At 36.4% G+C, this 21,245-nt stretch overlaps 2 protein-coding genes across 10 annotated transcripts in view; one reads left to right on the forward strand and one right to left on the reverse strand.

Moving 5' to 3' along the window:
• CHPT1 (choline phosphotransferase 1) overlaps positions 1-10,139 on the forward strand; it is a 29,399-nt gene extending 19,260 nt beyond the window's left edge. For 2 of the 6 annotated variants that reach the window (XM_045365779.2, XM_065524717.2), the window contains exons 5-9: positions 908-1,039; positions 3,989-4,147; positions 4,545-4,670; positions 7,382-7,492; positions 9,969-10,139. In XM_045365779.2, coding sequence (XP_045221714.1) covers positions 908-1,039; positions 3,989-4,147; positions 4,545-4,670; positions 7,382-7,492; positions 9,969-10,013 — 573 coding nt within the window. In that variant the 3' untranslated portion in view covers positions 10,014-10,139. Of the gene's footprint in view, positions 1-288; positions 313-907; positions 1,040-3,988; positions 4,148-4,544; positions 4,671-7,381; positions 7,583-9,968 lie in introns of those variants that run through there. The other 4 variants (XR_006690608.2, XR_012420535.1, XM_045365780.2 and 1 more) reach the window with 4 other exon arrangements.
• SYCP3 (synaptonemal complex protein 3) lies at positions 9,718-20,764 on the reverse strand. 4 transcript variants are annotated; one of them, XM_005572022.3, is made up of 9 exons: positions 20,655-20,764; positions 19,133-19,278; positions 18,570-18,636; positions 18,377-18,411; positions 16,266-16,383; positions 14,914-15,013; positions 12,622-12,720; positions 10,178-10,282; positions 9,718-10,048 (listed from the first exon to the last, which is right to left on the reverse strand). In XM_005572022.3, exons 2-9 carry the CDS (start codon positions 19,263-19,265, stop codon positions 9,995-9,997), a joined length of 711 nt encoding a protein of 236 aa, XP_005572079.1. In that variant the 5' UTR covers positions 19,266-19,278; positions 20,655-20,764; the 3' UTR covers positions 9,718-9,994. The 4 variants fall into 4 exon arrangements, with proteins under 4 accessions (XP_005572079.1, XP_045221717.1, XP_045221716.1 ...); XM_045365782.1 differs by having other exon boundaries at positions 19,133-19,282; XM_045365781.3 differs by lacking the exon at positions 20,655-20,764 and having other exon boundaries at positions 19,133-19,454.
• Positions 20,765-21,245: the final 481 nt, after the last annotated feature.

Below are 21,245 nucleotides of genomic sequence, written 5' to 3' on the forward strand. Positions count from 1 at the left end.
GAAGCAGTTAGACAACTCTAGTTGTCAGGTGTGGTTGTCTTAAATTTGGAATTGAATCTTAAAATTGTTTCACTCAATGTTTTGGCGATATCATAGGAAGAAAACATACCTGCTTATTCTTACCAACAAGAATACTTACTTTTGATTCAGGTTTTCTAAATTTAATTATTAACCTGTAGTTTCCACAAATTTTGGTACATTATTTCAGTCTATTTTCTAAACATAGTAGCCTATAGCTTCTGGCAATTCATTGTTACTGTTTTTTAAATCCTTTGCTGCCTTTGGAAGTTTTCTTGAACAGCAGTTGACCAACAGGTAAATATATTGCTAGAGATTTAATCCTGGATATTAACTACAGATTTTTTGCTTGCATACACATCATGATATTTGTTACATTTATGATGCAAATCATGGTGCCTCCCTTTCCTGTGATGCTACTTTTTAGAAGCTACTAAATTCAAGTGAACTATCCTTTTTCATGTTTAAGTCAGATGAAAGCTTATGACATTAAACATTTAATCATAGTTATGTAAACAGACTAAGCTGGTTTGGTGGATTCATTTTTCACTTATGAAGAAAGCATTTTCAAAAAAAAGTCACTTTAGGCTGGTCCAATGGTAGTTATCTCAGTGGATTGCTCACAGTCAGTTACAGGTCAAATTCCTTGTTTTTCTCTTTTCCCTCCTCACTACTGCACTTGACTACTCTAAAAAAAATAAAAATTTAAAAACTAAAAAAAAGTTAAATAAAAAAAGTTTTTAAGTTATTACTTTGGACTATATTCCAGAAGTTAAGGTTTGATCACAAGAAAAAGGACAGCTTATTGTATAGGGCTTATCATTGTTTATTATTTAATAAAAAACCAACATTCTGTTGTCTTAATTGTTTCTTTCTTCTACCCCTAAAGATTCCCATTCTAGAAATAAAATTGAAGATCCTTCCAGTTCTTGGATTTCTAGGTGGAGTAATATTTTCCTGTTCAAATTATTTCCATGTTATCCTCCATGGTGGTGTTGGCAAGAATGGATCTACTATAGCAGTAAGGCATTAATTTCATCATTCAGTATCAATTTTATGATAAATTTTCCTATCACCAGCTATAAAAAGATTAAAATATGCCAAAGTTCAAGAATGGGGAAGGAAACTAAGTATCTTAAAGAATTCATTTTAGGCACATAGTACAAAAGCATTTTAAAAACAGTTTAAACTGATACTTTCCTCTTTCTACAGGCTTGCTCTGCATAGACTTTTCTGACATCTAGTTTCATTGCCGCACATAATTAAGCATTGCCATTTGTATTCCTGCATTTTTTGCCTTGAACTAATAGGGGAGAGGAGGTAGGGGAGAGGAGGAAGGGTAGGGAATGTGAGTTCCTGATTGAAGGCAGGAAAGTGGCCAGAGGTCAATGGTTTCACGTATGAGGCAATTTATTACTCATCAAGTAAATTTTATTGAAATTTCGCTGAAATATATTTAAAAGAACTAATATTTCAAAAGGTAAAATTTTAGCCTTAATTCTTAAGTGGGTATACTTTGTGCTTGTGTTCTTTACACCTTGCTCATGCAAGTATTAAATATAATGCTTTTGTATTTTTTCATGTTTGTTTTTTAAGACTTCAGTAATTTTAAGTGGGCAAGAGTTGGAATTCCTGCAAACTTTTTAAACATATATAACACCTATGTTTTTAAAAAGCCTACTGTCATTTTCAAGGTAGTTGAACAGAAGAAGACAAATACTTATTCCAGTGATACCATCTTACACCAAAACATTGTTAGAATGCCTTTTTTAGGGCTGGGCACAGTGGCTCATGCCTGTAATCCTAGCAATTTGGGAGGCCGAGGCAGGTGGATCACTTGAGGTCAGGAGTTCGAGACCAGCCTGGCCAACATGGTGAAACCCTATCTCTACCAAAAATACAAAAAAATTAGCTGGGCATGATGGCCCATGCTTTTGTAAATCCAACTAACTACTTGGGAGGCTGAGACAGGAGAATTGCTTGAACCAGGAGGCGGCGGTTGCAGTAAGCTGAGACGGTGCCACTGCACTCCAGCCTGGGTGACAGAGCGAGACTCTGTTTCAAAAGAAAAAAAAAAAGAATGCCTTTCTAGGATTGCTTTAAACTATAGCATATTCACTTTAATTTCTTTTGTTGTATAGTTCAAAATTTCTATCCTTAAAGTCATTTGGAGCAAGGTCTAATAAGAGTATTAAACATTAGATGTGGTATTAGGTATAGCATTTTTAGTAAAAAAAAAAAAAGGCTCTTTTAAGACTCGTAAATAGACTTTCGAGACAATTTCAAAGGGATCCTCATAATTGATAAATTATCAATATTTATGAATACACTATATACATAATTCAAAAGCAAAGTATACAATTCATCTAGAAATATAAGTTCTGATATATTTGGAAAAGTTGTCATTTTTTGAGGTGTTTTGTCAGTTGATCTCAGTATAGTACTGTGCTTAGGAATACATGTTGCTTGACTGTGGATGATAACATAGAACATTAGTTGGAACATTAAGTTCCATTGAAGAAAACAAGATTTAGTAATGATCATTGTCTACTCTAAAGAATATTTTCGGCTGGGTGCGATGGCTCACGCTTATAATCCCAGCACTCTGGGAGGCCGAGGCAGGCAGATAATGAGGTCAGGAGTTCTAGGCCAGTCTGGCCAACACAGTGAAACCCCGTCTCTACTAAAAATACAAAAATTAGCTGGGCTTAGTGGTGGGCGCCTGTAATCCCAGCTACTCGGGAGGCTGAGGCAGGAGAATCGATTGAACCTGGGAGGCAGAGGTTGCAGTAAGACAAGATCATGCCACTGCTCTCCAGCCTGGGTGACAGAGCTAGACTCCATCTCAAAAAAAAAAAAAAAAAAAAAAATTTTTTTTCATAAAAAAAACTGTTAGATGTTTGAAGGATGACTTAAACAGAAGTTAGGAAGCGCTTGGTTTCAAATTCTTAAACTGGTATTTTTCCAACTTTTTTAGGAGCAGATTTTTTTTCTCGAATGAGATTTAAGAACCATAATATAAAGTGCTATTAGATTTTTATAATTTATTACTATACAGTGTCATGTATATAATTTTATAATATAGTATTACTGTAATTTTATAGTAAGTTCTAACTTAAAACATGTAAACTTAATAAACAAGAGTAAAGCTGTTCTTGTGAACCCATTCAAATTGGTTATAGATTTAATAACCTCAATACCAAATTTATTTCAATATTTTGTTTAGGATAAGTAGTGTCGAGAGGATACTAATTCACACAGATAAAAATGTAAGGTCTGGATTTTACAATTTTACATAAAAGAACATTTGCAGTCTGAATGCAAAAAAAAAAAAAAGGAGGTGGGGATGTTGGTGTAGAAAGAAATCAGGATAAGCTGGGTGCAGTGGCTCACACCTGTAATCCCAGCACTTTGGGAAGCTGAGGCTGGGAGGATCGCTTGAACCCGAGTTCGAGACTGGCCTGGGCAACATGGGGAAACCCTGTCTCTACTAAAAACAAAAAAAAATTAGAAAAAAAAGAAAAGAAAAGAAAATAGGAAAAAAGAAGGAAACCTGGATAGAACTAAACTATTCTTACTCTTCTTCATCAGTGATGTTTTGTAGAATTGGCAGAATAAGCTCTATTTCAGCATCTCCGCAAAAATATGTTAATTTGACAATCCACATGTGGATGGCCTTCAACATAGTAAAAGTTGATATAGAATAAACTGCATTAATTTTTAGCCAGTTTAAAATGTGTGTAAATATCGAACTGGAATCAGACATCTGTAGTACTGTATTATGTCTCTGTCACCCTCAGGTTCTGTGAAAGCTTGAAAAGCACAACTCAGGTTTATATACTCCTGTAGGCCATACACTACATCACACTGTTCTTTAGGCGTCTTGCACAAAATAGATGGTCAGAAAATGTCTACATTGTAATAAATGCAGTGTTAAAGTACAATACTGATTTTCTGCTTTATCTCTTAGGGCACCAGTGTCTTGTCACCTGGACTCCACATAGGACTAATTATTATACTGGCAATAATGATCTATAAAAAGTCAGCAACTAATGTGTTTGAAAAGCATCCTTGTCTTTATACCCTAATGTTTGGATGTGTCTTTGCTAAAGTCTCACAAAAATTAGTGGTAAGAAATTTTTATGACTTATGATATAAATAATATACTGAATTCTCTAACACAAAGCTGGAAATTTCATAAAATGTATAGGTTTTCTTTTGTAGTGTCAAAATCATAATTAGCTATTTGTGCTCCAAGCAAACTGTGATAGGAGTTATATTATATTCAGTTAAATTGTTTAGCTGTAGTTGTCATTGACAGTTTTCTGATATCAAGAAATTTTAACATTGGAAACTTTAATAAGCTACCCAATTGTGAATTTGAGAAGGTGTAGAAAAGGATTCTTATATCATATGTGAGATTAAATGGTCTGTTTTAATACTGAATTAAAGTTGTAATTAATTGTCTTAAAAGCTAACACATTTAAAACTTAATAGTAAAATTATTTTGTTTCATTTTTTTATAGATAGCTCACATGACCAAAAGTGAACTGTATCTTCAAGACACTGTCTTTTTGGGGCCAGGTCTTTTATTTTTAGACCAGTACTTTAATAATTTTATAGACGAATATGTTGTTCTATGGATAGCAATGGTAAGTATTTTTCTCCATTTTATTTATTTTTTAACCATGCTTAAGAGCTATTTCAGTGAGATATCAGTAGCCTCAAGATCTAGTCTAGGCTGGGCATGGTGGCTCACGCCTGTAATCCCAGCACTTTGGGAGGCTGAGGTGTATGGATCATTTGAGGTCAGGAGTTCGAGACCAACCTGGTCAACATGGTAAAACTCTGTCTGTACCAAAAAATACAAATTATCCGGGTGTGGTGGTGCATCCCTGTAATCCCAGCTACTCAGGAGGCTGAGGCAGGCCAGTCACTTGAACCTGCGAGGCAGAGGTTGCAGTGAGCCGAGATCATGCCACTGCACTCCAGCCTGGGTGACAGAGCGAGACTCTGTCTCAAAAAAAAAGATCTACTCTATACAATATATACAATAAATGTTTCTGAGTATTTGAAATTACTTCTTAGCTGTGAATAATTTCATATTGTGTGTAGAAATGGCCACATATCTATAGGCCAAGTTTCCAACAACCTAGATTCTTGGAAACACAACTGTGTACCTAAAAATAACTATTCTTTTTCTTCCCCAAAATACCAGTACAAAGATGCCAAAAGTCACTTTACTCTGCCCAAAGGACTTTATTCCCAGTTTACAGCAAGTAACAGGAAAATTAGATGGGGTTAGTACTAGCAAAGGTGGGCACTTTATTGTATTGAGAATTATCAGCTAATATTGAGGAAACAAAACAGAATAGACAGTGCTACAAAGTACAGGATTCTCAGACCATTTTATGCTAGACGTAAGGAACCCTTTATATGTGTATGGTCCTTGAGGATAGTGCACAATTTGTATTAATGATGACTCGGTTATCAATTAAATTAAATTCTCTTTGATTATATCCTGCTTAAGGAAAGGATGTGGATATCATAGATATTAATTTTTATTCAAAATAATTATAAAATACAGAATACAGTGCTTGAGAGAGACACATTAGCCAGGAAAAGAAAATCAATATTGGTGACACTTCAATTACAAAGTTGGATAAATGGAGCATTATTGCATTTTTCTTCTATTGAAATATAGTTTTGTTATATTTCTATTTCTGGACCCCACTGGTCGTCACCAAATTCATAGTGATATATAAATATACTGAAGTACACCAAAACAAAACTCGCCAAAACCCTGCAGTGAATCTTTTCATAATTCAAATAATCTCACCGTATTTGTTAGATTTGGATATTTTAAAAAATCTGTATCAATTCTGTGCATGGATTACAGGAATACATCTGATGATCCTTTACTAGGTTGTGTAGTATGCTTTTCTGGAGTAAGTTAATAACATAATATTCATTCATAGTCCATTCAGAAGTCTTCCATTCTTCCTATGGTGGCAATGAGATGTACTTAATTCTTTTAGGTGGACAATGAATGTTTTCAGACAAAATTTTTAAAAAAATGTTTAAAAATCAGAATAATGTCCTTTAATTTGGTATCCACTATAAATATTTTTAGGGCTCTAAAACAATCCAGTTTAAAAAATAGGGGGGAATTAATCAAAATATCTGAAAACTCAATGTAAGTTTTCTTTTAGTGAACTTAGGTATGTATTACCAAGTGGAATTGTTGAATTAAAATATCAGGTGTTAAAAAAATCAATCATCTTTTGTAACAAGTAATTGGCTTGGTTTATACTTGTGATGGAGACTGGTAAACTGAGGAAGTCAAATTCAGTTTTTATTTAAAACACTATGTGGATGACCAAAAAAAAAAAAAAAAAGCCACACCCACAATGTGGAGGTAAACATGGTGCTTTTCAAGTACGCTTTTAACGTAAATGGTAGAGATTTTCCCCTCATGGGTGAGAATTCCCTCTCCAAGGGCAGAGCTATAAGGCTCCTTTTTCTCCTGGGTTTCATTTTCTGAAGAGAAGCATTTGACTGTAGACTCTGGGCAAAGTTTCTAAATAGAGGCCATCTTTAAATTTGTAAACATAATTTTGTATATGCCTCAAGTATGTTATCTTTTTTAGACCTTTTACCTTCTTACAACTAACCTCAAAGAAATAGAAATGTTTGATGGAATTAGTTCATTATAAGATGACTGATAACCTCTTCTAGAAGGAAATTTGCTGCTTCGTGGCACAGCAGGAAGTTGAAACAATGTGGAATCAGGAGACTTGGGTTCTGTTACTTTCTAACTTCTGTATTTTAGTCGTCTTTTTTTACCTCTGAGCCACAGTGTCTATAACTGTGAAATAACCGCATTTTCCAGAGGACTACAGTGAGGTCCAAATTTGAAATGTATTAAAGTGCTTTAAAATGTAGTATTTGCCGGGCGTGGTGGCTCAACGCCTGTAATCCCAGCACTTTGGGAGGCCGAGGCGGGTGGATCACCTGAGGTCAGGAGTTCGAGACTAGCCTGGCCAACATGGTGAAACCCCATCTCTACTAAAAATACACAAAATTAGCTGGGCGTGGTGGTGGGCGCCTGTAATCCCGGCTACTTGGGAGGCTGAGGCAGGAGAATTGCTTGGACCTGGGAGGTGGAGGTTGCAGTGAGCCGAGATCACGCCACTGCACTCCACCCTGGGTGACAGAGCGAGACTCCATCTCAAAAAAAAAAAAAGTATTTTTGGTGTAGAATTTTAGGTTAAGGTTTGATATTTGGGGGAGAAACAGAATAGTGCTACTTGAGAAAAGATACATCATAATTCATTTTATATTTTCTTTTTTGCTTCTAAAGGTGATTTCTTCATTTGATATGGTGATATACTTTAGTGCTTTGTGCCTGCAAATTTCAAGACACCTTCATCTAAATATATTCAAGACTACATGTCATCAAGCACCTGAACAGGTTCACAAGCATATTGACTGACTAATAGCCCAAGGAAAAGAGATGAAGTTAGGGGAATCTATGAGTGAAGGAAATCCCCCTGTGCAGGAGGCTAGTATACCATAAATAAGGTTATATTTGAATATAAAACATAAACCCTGTAGATTTTGTTGTGTCTATTTCAGTTATGACACCCCCATTGTGTGTATTATCATTTTTTATCACAGATGTTCTCAGAATAGTCTACATATTAATTAGAAACAAGACTAAAGAAAGAAAGGTCAATCCTGAGGGCAACAAAGTGAACCCTGTAATTCTAAGTAGCAGTTTGTCTCTGAGACGTATCAGACACAGGGTTTTCACTGCCAAAGGATTACATAAATATCCAGAACATAAAGGATTTTAGCCATCTTGAGGGTGTTTACCTTGATTGCTAAAAACTGAAAGTGAGCTCAATACTGCTTAAGTGCATGGCTTATAATATTGTAATTACTGAGTCAAGTGATGTTCTAAGAAATGTTTTATACTAATCATTTTTCAAAAGAGGCATGTTAATTAGTATGTCATAAAAAAAATACTTGTTTTTAGTATACTAGAATTTAAAAGGGCTACAGGAATTTTTTAAATAAAATGTGTATTTAATAAAAGGAATTTGTTGTACCAGTTCAGAAAAACATACGAATCTTTACACTGAAGGTAACTTGTTCCTTGATATTTTAAGTTAAAATTTCACTGTCACCAAAAAGTGGATGTTAAATATTCCCTTTCATGAAAAATGAAACAGTAGCTAAAAGTCAGTTGACATGTAAGAAAATTAGTAACTTAGAAAAACATGGTAAAAAAAAAATCTTCCTTTTAGAATATAAAAGTTACTCCAAGTATATACTGACTCATTTGAGGTGATAAGGGACAAAATAAGTAAAAGTTTTCAACCACTAAGTGCATTAGGTACTGATTCTTATCTTTCCCCTCTAATTTAAATGTATTTGGATTACTCATTGTGAATAGTACTAGAACTATTACAAAGGTCTCTGGGGATCCAAATCTTCAGATTCCCATCTGACCCTATTTTTAATTTTATGTAATAGTTCAGTAGACCGTATGCCATATGATGAAGTAATCAAAAAATAAAGGAGTAATTTATGTACTACATCTGTTTTAGGCAAGAAAAAGGTATATTGACGAAAACAGTAAAAGATGATATTCCTTAAAAGCAAAAAAACATACGGGAATGAAGTACACAGCAAACACTAGAGTACTTATTTTGCCTCTAACTATTGGTAAAACTTCCCAAATAAGGACTTTCTTACGAGGATGAATAGTACTTACAATTTATATTCCAATATATATATTGACTTAAAAGGAAAATCCTTTACAAAGTTCAAAAATTTAGGAAGTAATGTCAAATATTCATTAACGGTGGAAGACTAATTTCTTCCTGTACAAGTAGGTTGTCACAATTAGAAAAAGTTTATCTGTAGGCACCTGTTTTTTTAAAACTTGGAAAACCTTATAACTAAGATAAGGGTGAGTTATAGAAGCAAAAATTAGAAGTTAAAACATGGAAAAGCAGGAGACCAGGCATGGTGGCTCAAACCTGTAATCCCAGCACTTTGGGAGATCGAGGCGGCCAGATCATCTGAAGTCAGGAGTTCGAGACCAGCCTGGCCAACATGGCGAAACCCCATATCTACTAAAAATACAAAAATAAGCTGGGTGTGGTGGCAAGTGCCTGTAGTCCCTTGGGAAACTGAGGCAGAATTGCTTGAACCTGGGAGGCAGAGGTTGCCGTGAGCTGAGATTGCACCATCACACTCCAGCCAGGGTGACAGAGTGAGACTCCATCTCAAAAAATAAATAAACATAGATGTGATATATGTAAACCATAAGTAATTAGGAGTGTTAATGATGTGCTCTTAATTGCAGACCAAGCCCAATTAAGTGACATTTTAATGTCTTTGTGGCAATGACATATTCACAAACCCATGTATTAAAACTGATATTTATATATTGTTCTATTGCTAGTGATTTAATGCTCAGAGGTTAATGATTTTAACAATTTATTCCAGAACACAAATTTAAATGCATCTTATTGTCATTAGAATTGGTTGTATAACTTAAATATTATAGAAAAGGATGTACATGTAAAATAGATTTTGTATTCCGTTTTTTCCTTAAAGAATATAACCTTCTATACTTGCAGTTTCTACCTTTTGGGATTGATACACATACAATGAAGCCAAACCTAAACTTAAATCGTCTTTATTTAATTGACTGTGTTAGAGAGAAAAATTCCCTATCATTACTAAAGAGCTGAAAGCTTAATACATATTCTTTAGGAATAGTTGCTAACTCATATAACTATTTAGATTTGACTTAACAGAAAGGGAGGTCTTACAATGAAACAGGTTTATGATTAAAGATGTTACAATTAAACTATTCTAAAGACTTACAATATGCTTCTTAGCTAACATTATAATTGTATCATATTACTTAGGTTCAAGTTCTTTCTTCAAAGAGTCATCAGAATAACATGGATTGAAGAGACTTCCGAACACTTGCTATCTCTTGCTGCTGCTGTTTCATGGAAGGAGATATTAAACATTTGTTTAATTTTTAGTTAAGTGTTATACCTATTTCAGCAAATAAAATATTTCATTGCTTATATTAATCCTTATTTTTTTCAATTTCAGTATGATCACTTACAGTTTCCATCATAATTTTTTTTTGCAACATAGCCATTTCTTTTTTAAATTCATTTTGTGCACCAGTAAGTAGATTATCATGATTCTTCTCCAACTCTTCCATACTCTAAGAACACAAAAAACTAGTTAAGTTACAAAGCACCACTTTTCATCTCAGGTTCTAAACTTGTACAATTAATTTTCAAAAGTAGTAATTTTTAAATATTCAAATGCTCATTATTTATTTGAAATAAAAATATTCTAAGTAATACATGAATACCAAAATACCTACTATAAAAGAAAAAAATATCAGACATGAATAAAATGTTATAGGAAGTACAATGTAGTATACTTTACCCAAAATTGGTTTCCTGAACTGTTAAGGTCAAGATAAAAAAGACTGGAAGTCCCATATCAGTAAACACCATTTCTATTAAGCTTTCCAAATATCAAGTAATAATCTACTTATGACTAATAGTGTGCCATGAATTCACTAGAGGGAATAAAATAATCTATAGTACAACCTCTTTCATGTTATGAAAAATAAAAATTATGTCTTACATCTTTATTATTCATTCAACAAATAGTTAATCTAGTGCCTACTATGTAAAAGGTGCTTTATTAAGCACTGTGGAGAAATTAAAAAATAGTAATACATGATTGCTTCCTGATGGCAATGAGAAAAACATGTAGAAACAAAACAAAAATTTTGTAATAGGAATGGAAGCACAACTTGCTATGGCGATATAGTGGAAAATGGGGATTAATCCAATTTAGTGGGCAAAACACTAAGATTTCAATAGATAAAGAAAAAGGAGTTAAAAATATTCTAGGGGAAGGGCATAAGCGAAGCATGGAAGTACATAGTGAGTTGAGAGAAAGCAGTTATGTGGAGGGGTGGGGTAATGCACAAATGTAGTAAATGAAGCTTACAAAGAGGGTCATGTCATAGAGGAATCTTGAATACCTAAGAATTTAGAATGGGAGGCTACTGACAGTTTTCAAGAGGGAAGAGATATATTTTTAAAAGATAGTATGACAGATCTAGGAAGGATAGATTGGAGAACAGAGAAATCAGTTAAGAATTTTAATGGTACAAGCAAATAATAATGAGGTCCTAAACTACGGTAGTAGCAGTGGGCATTAAAAGAAAGAACCACTGCAGAAGTAAAAATTACAGAGCTACTAATAACTGGATGTGACAGAGAAAGGAGATGGAGGAATCAAAGGTTATACTATAGTTCCTATCCTAAACAGTAACATTTAGTGATAACATTTGGAAGAAATCTTCTAGTACTTTATCAAACCTTCACACAAATTACCAAATGGTTCTTGGAGCATTAGAACAAGTTTTCCACTTGGAAATACTTTTTAAAATAATGTGTGTGTATGTATAATTTTTTTTTTTTTTTGAGGCAGGGTCTTGCTCTGTTGCCCAGGCTGGAGTACAGTAGTGTGATTTCAGCTCACTGCAACCTTTGCCTCAAGGGCTCAAGTGATCCTCCCACCTCAGCCTCCCCAGTAGCTGGGACTACAGGTGAGTGCCACCATGCCCAGCTATTTTTGTTTGTTTGTTCTTAATAGAGATGGGGTTTTGTCATGTTGCTCAGGCTGGTCTTGAATTCCTGGGCTCAAGTGATCTCTTGCCTTGGCCTCCCAAAGTGTGAGCCCACTGTGCTTGGCCATATATATTATTTTTAAGTTATTCTGAAATATTTATTTTAAAACAATTTTACTAGTTTACTCAGAGCGTCCCAATTCCTTTAATGTTATTTTAACATGTATTTGCACAAGAGTATCTAAAGGAACCACCACTGAAAAAAAGTATATGCAAGATTCCATTGAGCTTCTATGAAGAGTTACTAAAAGGTATATTTCTGCCTGAACAAGAGGGGTACAGGCACAATTTGCTAATATGTATGTGTCAGCAGATAATTATCAATCCACAGACTTTTAATCCTCAAACGTCTATTATATCTATTATTTTATGTTGGATTCATTTGTGGTCACTGTAATCATTCTAAAAGCAAATGTGCCATAAAATACTTCTATTATACATTTGAAAACAAGAGATTTCAATAATTTGGGTACTTTCTATTTAACAAACACTGGGGAAACAAAAACAAGTAAAATACAACCTAAAAATGATTACTATAGACTCTATTTTCAGTTAAACAGAGAACTATGACTAAAGTGTTATTAAAGTATGGATTTTATGCATGATAAATACATTTCTAAGTAAAATTCCCATTTTACCATTTCCTGTCTTGAATAATCCCAACAAAACCATTTGAATCCTCAAGTAAAAATACATTTATCACTTAAATCAGAAACAATGAATTCAAAATGGAAAAGTAGTTAAAGTCTAAAATTTTTTTTCCCATAAACTTAGAAAGAAAATAATTATCTTCTACTTCCATAAATAATGTTTTATAACAATGTATTGTGTTACCACATACAACAAACCTTTATGAACTGCTCATATAACTGTCTAATTGTTTTCAGTCTCTGGCTCTGAACAATTCTAGATTGTTGAAGAATCTTTTGTTGCTGTCGAAACATATTCTACAAATAGAAAAAAACTTAACAATTTGGGTAAAATTTTAAATTTAGAAAAAATAATTCTACATTAAAAGAATGTGTTAAAAATCAATGCTTTTAAAATTTAGTTTTAGCAACTATTATGACTATGTTTAGATAATTTACATTCACCACTAATATGTAACAATACATTAATCCTACCAGTTGCTGAATGGGAAATTTTAACAATAATCAAGACGTCTTAATTCTTGGTGATTTCAATGTCCACACAGATGATCCTTCCAATAATAATGGTTTTCCATTCCATCACCTGTTTCTCAATGATTTTGGCCTCCACCCTACTTTAGCCATTGACTTACATACTCCCACCCTAGATTTTGTCATTACCAATAACCACTACACAGCATTAATAATGGTAAACTAAGAGATACTCATTCCCCTTTCATAGATGAGTAAACTGAGGCATAATCTGTCCATGGTTTCACAGCTACAATTGCTCAAACAAGAATTTGATCCCAAACAGTACTGTTGCTGGCATCCAGGCTCTAACCATTACACATACTGTCTCTCTATATATCCTAGTATTTAACTACTACTTCTTTACCATTCTAACTTACTCTCTTTAGTACTACAGCTCAATAATCTATCAGCACCACAAATCCATCCTATTTTACACTGTCATCCCTACCCCTAATATCCTCACTTGCAGGTTAACACAAGTCTGGCCATTAAAAGTCAACAATGTTCTGACTACAGACATCCCTAGGTATCCTGGGGGACCAGTTCCAGGACACCCAACCCTTCAGGAGACCAAAATGTGCAGATGCTTGAGTTCCTGATACAAATTGGCATCATATTTGCATATAACCAATGCACATCCTTCCACAAACTTTAAATCATTTCTAGATCTCTTATAATGCCTAACACAATGTAAATGCTATATAGTTGTAACACTGGATTATTTTTCTAATTTGTACCTTTTTTGATTTGTACTTTTTTTTGTTTTCCTTTTTTTTTTTTTTTTTTTTTTTTTGAGACGGAGTCTCGCTCTGTCGCCCAGGCTGGAGTGCAGTGGCCGGATCTCAGCTCACTGCAAGCTCCGCCTCCCGGGTTCACGCCATTCTCCGGCCTCAGCCTCCCGAGTAGCTGGGACTACAGGCGCCCGCCACCTCGCCCGGCTAGTTTTTTGTATTTAATAGAGACGGGGTTTCACCGTGTTAGCCAGGATGGTTTCGATCTCCTGACCTCGTGATCCGCCCGTCTCGGCCTCCCAAAGTGCTGGGATTACAGGCTTGACCTTTTTTTTTTTTTTAAGAAAGGGTCTCCCCGTCACCCAGGCTGGCATGCAGTGGCACGATCTCGGCTCACTGTAACCTCCGCCTCCTAGGTTCAAGTGATTCTCCCGCCTCAGCCTCCTGAGTAACTTGGATTATAGGCACGCGCCACCACAGCCTGGCTAATTTTTGTATTTTGAGTAGAGATGGGTTTTCACGATATTGGTCAGGCTGGTGTCAAACTCCTGAACTCAGGTGATCCACCCACCTTGGCCTCCCAAAATCCTGGAATTACAGGCATGAATCACTGCGCCCAGCCTCTTCCAAATATTTTTCGTCCACGATTGGTTGAATACAGATGTGGAGCCCTTATGTACAGAGGGCTAACTATACAATGATTGGTTCAAGAATGGACAAATGATCCAAACTACATCAGTCATATTTTCCCACAGGAATTTTTTGCCAGAGCTATTGAGAAAGATTTTCTCAGTCCACTGGGGTTACTAAATTTCTAATAAGCCTAGGACTGTAAAAACTATCTTGCTACTACATTGAGACACCTTACTGAGAACTGATGACAGAACCCAGATGACACTACATGAGCAACCCCCTTCCCTGTTCCTATCTGGCTATGCCTGAAGCTAAACTGCCCCGACTTCTTTTGTATAAACCAATAATCCTTCTTTTGCACTTTGACAAATTTCTGTCACTTGGAAATGCAAGAATCCCAAACAATATCAAAAGCAAAGACCAATGCCTTTTATGAGTATGGTAAGTGCCTATATGTCTGTGGTTTACAGTTCAGCAGGACTAAAACACATGGCCAGCAATGGTTAATGAAACCTGGCTTAGTTCCATTGGTCACAGGAAAAGGCTAGGTTCTCCATTCCTACTTGAGACTTAGTTATAACGGATTAATTATAAACCTAATCATGATACCAACAAGTATTTTTTCTTCTTGTTCCTCAGCTTTCTGCATATCTAAATCCCACTGCTGAAACAAAGTCAGAAACTGCTGAGAATATTCTTGGTTTAGCTTCTGCCTGTAAAACATAATGATGAATTCTTGTCATATTTCATAACAATATAAAAAGAATTTAAAACAAAACTGAGTTGACATATTTATACTATATAAGAAAAGGAAATACCTGCAGCTTAAGTCTTCTGATGGGAAACCAAAAAGTAAAATTATGATTTACACTGATTCCAGAAGTATTTTTTTTTCTAACAAACTAATAGAAGAAAAGCCCTGTCACAAGCTTTAGCTCTTGAAAACTAAGGAAGTTTTATTATATATATAAATTTTCAAAAAGAAATTCATCTTATCTCTAAGCAGTTTTTCATTTTTTTCCTATTGAACATAGGTTCCGATATAATAAATAGATTAAATAAGGTGATTGTATTTATCCTATAAGATTTCTAAATAGAAATAGTTCACTTAATTTTTTTTCCTATTTTGGCTTAACAAAGATTTTATGCAAAAGAAGAGTTAAGTCAGCTAAAACATACAAATTATATATGATATAAGATTGGTGTTTTTCTACATTGTTGAACATAATTCACCATCATAAGACTAACGGTTTTTATGACATTTACCTTTTATTCAACTAGTGTATTTCTAGAATGAATATAAATTACTTTTAGGCTAGGCATGGTGGCTCAGGCCTATAATCCCAGCACTTTGGCAGGCTGGGGTGTGAGGATCACTTGAGCCTAGGAGTTCAACACCAGCCTGGGCAACATAATGAGACCCCCATCTCATAAAACAACAACAAAAAAAGAAATTACTTTTATAACCTCACTTGTTACCTAAAAGGAAAAAAGTGATCTTTATTCATTTTTTAGGAAATAATGTCAATTCTATGAAGGATTGAGGTTATAGGGCTATAGGACTATCATACTTAGAGAAAAATCAAGCCAAATACATTTTCACTAGAAACCCCAGTAACTAGAATAGTATTTTTCTTTTCTTTTCTTTTTTTTTTTTTGACAGTCTCACTCTGTTGCCCAGGCTACAGTGCAGTGTCACGATCTTGGCTCACTGTAACCTCTGCCTTCTGGGTTCAAGCAAGCACGCCTGGTTAACTTTTGTATTTTCAGTAGAGATGAGGTTTCACTACGTTGGCCAGGCTGGTCTCTAACTCCTGACCTCAAGTGATCTGCCCGCCTTGGCCTCCCAAAGTGCTGGGATTACCGGCATGAGCCACCATGCCCAGCCTAGAATAGTATTTTTCATAAGTAATTTACACCAGTAAATACTAAGAAATGTGGCTCTAAAAAAAACAGCCACCTTACCTTTGATCTTGCTGTGTTTTCCAAACATGTTCGATTTTCTGGTTACTAGTTTTGAGAGAAGCCTTTGTATACATTTCTAGTCTCTTTCTCTTGGCAAGAAGAGCCTTGTTAATGTCAACTAGATTGAAAATAATAATTCATTAAAATTTAATGTTGAAAAAAGTATTTTGTTCCCACATATTCAAGTAAATATGGGTAAGGTTGGTTCAGCAATATTGGAAAGACATTTAAACATAAATTTAGAAATATGCATAATTTCAAAATGCAGAATTATTTGCTTACTTTTTTTTCTGAGAAAACTTTCTATTACTAGCACCCAAATTCTGATTTTCCTAACTGGAGATAATTTTTTAACTTAGGAACAATAAAAAAGAGCTAATAAACAAAACAATGTGTAAAGGACAGACTTCAAATTTCGCCATGAGAAAACACTGTTAATAAAGACTAAATTTAGGCCAGGCGCAGTGGCTCACATCTGTTAATCCCAGCACTTTGGGAGTCCGAGGCGGGCGGATCACGAGGTCAAAAGATCGAGACTATCCTGGCCAACATGGTGAAATCTTGTCTCTACTAAAAATACAAAAATTAGCTGGGCGTGGTGGCGCGCGCCTGTAGTCACAACTACTCGGCAGGCTGAGGCAGGAGAATTGCTTGAACCTGGGAGGCAGAGGTTGCAGTGAGCTGAGATTGCACCACTGCACTCCAGCCTGGGGACAGAGTGAGACTCCGTCTCAAAAATTTAAAAAAAAAAAAAAAAATTTTAAGGCTAAATTTTTCTAAATTTATAAAATATGCCCCAATTAAAAGGACGCATTGCAATGAATTATTGTTAGAACTCATTATAGAAATTATGTAAAAGTACTCTGTTAAAATACAGAATCCAAAAAGGATAAAAATAGTTAAAGAAGAAAACTATTTTAAATATAATCAATTATATATATATATATATATATATATATATATATATATATATATATATTAAAAGACATGGGGGTCTCACTATGTTGACCAAGCTGGTCTCGAATTCCTGGCCTCAAGCAATCCTCCTGCCTTGGCCTTCCAAAGTGCTGGAATTGTAAGTGTGAGCCCCTGTGCCTGGCCATCAGTGATACTTTTAAATACATTTTTTACTAAAAGACACAAAGACCAAGGACAGAAAAAATCTTAGTTTAAGTAAATTTCTAGATAAATTAATTCAAGATCACTTTATTTTTCAATGAGAAATAGGTGAGTAAGATCAGTTTTAAATGCTTTTGTGGAGCTCTTTATTGGGCATTTTTACCCATAAGAACTGCATTTCATAAAATGTTTACTACTTCAAAGAATGCTTTGCTAAACATAAGCCTTTATCTTATGGATCTATCATAAATAGGCATCTTTCAGTAATCATGCTGGAGCTGTACTATTACATAAATATTTTATACTTTCAATATTATCTATAATAAATTTATAAAACAAGTACTTTTTCACCACTGGACAGGGCAGAGCTTTCAAAAAAGATTTGAATGTGTGAATAATCCATTTATAGGAGCTAAATATTAACTTTTTTTAAAGATAACTAATCCCTAACAAAGCTCATATTACTGATAATTCACATATTATTTGAGAATTTTTGAACCTAATTATAAAACTCTCACTAGCAAAACTGTCTTTAGTATCAACTACATAGTTTATTACTGTAAAAAGAGTTATTTTAGAGGCTTAATTTACACTGTCCTCCCTAAAGAAAAGAACACAGGAAAAGTCAGAAAATAACTAAACTGAAAAAATGAAAAACTTATATACAAATATATGTATGTGTGTGTGTGTGTGTGTGTGTATCACTTAGTCTGTGAATACAAAGAAGGGTAAAAACTTTTTCTATTTTTCTTCTAAAATTCCATATCCATTAAATACACATATGTATAAAATAAAAGCACCTCACTCTTAACATCATGGAAAAGATTAACTATGAAAATCTATGATGCTCAATCACAAAGACACGCAGAATCTTCTATGTGAGAACAAAGCATTAAATAACAGTCTTATAGTCCATTATTAACATTTGCTATTATACAAATTATATGGCTTAAAACAATTTTCTTTAAATACAAGTATCTCCTAAAACATACCTCCAACTCCTTCCAGCATATTCTGTACTTCACCCCTGGAAAGAAATTACATTTTAAACACTTTTGAAGATCCACAAAATACCATGTTTGTTTTGGAAGAAATACCAGATGTCAAGTATTGTACATATATTATTTGTTAGCAACTTTTCTTGAAGTGCTTTATCTAAGAAACAAAAATTATTTTGAACGTTACCCCATATCTTCAACTACTCCTGCAGAAGACCTTTTCTTCCTACGTTTTTCAATGACTGCAGTCTTCCCTGTGTTGACAATTTAAAAAAAATAAAAATAAAAATAACAACAACTTTTGAAATTTTAATGAAACATCTTCATTTGGGGATTTTTAGGCTTTTTGCCAACATACAGTTTCAAAGCAGACATACAAACGCAATATAATCTGCAGGTTAGATGAAATTAAATCAGGATTCAGGACCATTTTATAGGAATAATTTTTCAAGTCTGCCTGGGTTAATGTCACAGTAAGCCACATACTATATATCAGGTATTTTGGAAATAACTGTAAAAGCAAGAGTTGCCGAATAAGCTTCTGTAACTCCGATACTGCAATATGAGGATCAAATGAGAAACACAAAGTACAGCTGGCCATCCGTGTCAGCAGGTTCTGAAACCACAAATACCGGGGGATGAAAGACTATACCTGAAAATCCTTTACAAACTAAGTTGTACGATAGTCTTTAATGGGTTCAAAACAAATTAACTGAAGGACATCACTGCCCAACATGAGATGTACTGCACCTTCAATAACATCTTCCTCTGAACCACTCAGATCTTTCTTTTCTTCAGTCTCAAAGTCATAGGCTCTCGTAAACTGATCTTCCATGGACGGCTTCCCAGATTTCCTGGAATACTTTTTTCCGGAGGACACCATATTTAGATGCTTCCTGACTTTAAAAAACAAATTTCTTGAACCTTCTGAATCCAAAGGCATCATTTTAATACACTGGTAAACGTTTAAATATCAAAGCAGATATCGAACAAGGATTGTTGAATACAATTTTAACAGTTTCCTCATTTATTTGGGGGGCCAAAAGTTAAGAAGATAATGATATTTGTTAAAAACTAAATAGGCCAAGCACGGTAGTTCACGCCTGAAATCCCAGCACTTTGGAAGGTTGAGGCAGGCAGATCACCTGAGGTCAGGAGTTCAAGACCAGCCTGGCCAACATGGTGAAACCCCGTCTCTACTGAAAAAAAAAAAATACAAAATTAACCGGGCGTGGTGGCGCATGCCTATAGTCCCAGCTGCTCAGGAGGCTGAGGCGGGAGAATCGCTTGAACCCGGGAGACAGAGGTTACAGTGAGCCTAGATGGCGCCACTGCACTCCAGCCTGGGTGACAAGAGTGAAACTTCGTCTCAAAAAAGAACAACAACAAAAAGGCCCGCAGTGGCTCATGCCTGTAATCCCATCACTTTGGGAGGCCGAGGCGGGCGGATCACTTGAGGTCAGGAGTTCGAGACCAGCCTGGCCAACATGGTGAAACCCCATCTCTACTAAAAATACAAAATTAGCCGGGCTTAGTGGCAGGTGCCCGTAATCCCAGCTACTCGGGAGGCTGAGGCAGGAGAATCGCTTCAACCCGGGAAGCGGAGGTTGCAGTGAGCCCAGATGGCCCCACTACATTCCAGCCTGGGTGACAGTGCGAGACTCCGTCTCAATCGGTCAATCGATGAGGGAATGACAGCGTCCACCCCGACTCCAAGCGCGCTGTGCTGGAGAGGTGGCCCCTGAGGCCTGGGAGATCCGAATTTTGGGAGCGCCTCTGCCAGATGCTGGCTACATCTGGGCAACTCTAGCAGGCCGCTCAGTCACACGGGGAAATTACGGTTGCTGGCGGGACACGTCATGAGGATGCCAGAAATAAGCTCATAACAATCAAGACAAATACACAATAAAAACGTTCCGCAATTTAGGTCTCGGAAAGTGAACGTCGGCAAAAGATTTCGACAACAGATAATACTGAGGAACCACGAAAGGCGCCCTCGGTGTGGAGCGGGCAGGAGGGAGACACGCGCCGAGCGAGGTAGGGCCCTGCCCGGCCCCGCCGCATCTCTGCGTCAGTGGTCCCAGGGTGTAGCGATGGGGCCCGGCCCAGCCCAGCCAGCCCGCCCGCCCGCCCCTCTCTCCAGTGAGGTTCGCGGCCTCCGTTTTCTCGTCAGAGGCCCCAGGCAACACCAGGAGGTAAGATTTACCTCACTGGTCGAGGTCAGCCTCTGGCCTGGACACCTAAGACAGACAGACGCCTCCCCTGCTCACACCTGAAACAAACCGCAATGGCTGAGGCCCAGTTACCGGTCGTCGACAGGCGTCCTCCACAACCTCCACACGCGCGCCTCACCTCAAGCGGCCCCTTCTCCGCGGCGCTTCTGAGGCAAGCTGGGATTCGCACAGGAAAAAAGCGCGTCTCGCCTCATCCGGACACGTCGCTGATTGGCTGGACGCAGAGCGCAGGCGTGAACTGAGTGGCGAGGCTCCGCCCCCATGGTGCGATTGCGCGCCCAAATCGCCGGCCCAGGATGCTTTGGCCGCCCGGGCGGGCTGCGAGTAGACTTGAGGCCTGGTGCCTTCCAGTTTTTAAGGTGTAAATGTTTATGATCGAAAATTGCGGCTGGGCGCAGTGGCTCACACCTTTAATCCCAGCATTTTGGGAGGCCGAGGCGGACGGATCACTTGAGGCCAGGAGTTCGAGACCAGCCTGGCCTCGTCTCTACTAAAAATACAAAAATTAGCCGGACGTGGGGACGTGGTGGAGGGGGCGCCTGTAATCCCAGCTACTCGGGAAGCTGAGGCAGGAGAATCGCTTGAACCCAGGAGGCGGAGCTTGCAGTGAGCAAGACCGCGCCATTGCC

This window comes from Macaca fascicularis, chromosome 11 (genome assembly GCF_037993035.2).
Source record: "Macaca fascicularis isolate 582-1 chromosome 11, T2T-MFA8v1.1".
Classification (NCBI taxonomy): domain Eukaryota; kingdom Metazoa; phylum Chordata; class Mammalia; order Primates; family Cercopithecidae; genus Macaca; species Macaca fascicularis.

Coding starts and splice junctions, on each gene's coding strand:
- SYCP3 (XM_045365781.3), bottom strand. CDS start 19,328: ATGATGCCTTTGGATTCAGAAGGTTCAAGAAATTTGTTTTTTAAAGTC. Junction 15,014..16,265: donor AAAACACAGCAAGATCAAAG/GTAAGGTGGCTG, acceptor TATGTTTTACAG/GCAGAAGCTAAACCAAGAAT. Junction 10,049..10,177: donor AAAAAATTATGATGGAAACT/GTAAGTGATCAT, acceptor TCCATGAAACAG/CAGCAGCAAGAGATAGCAAG.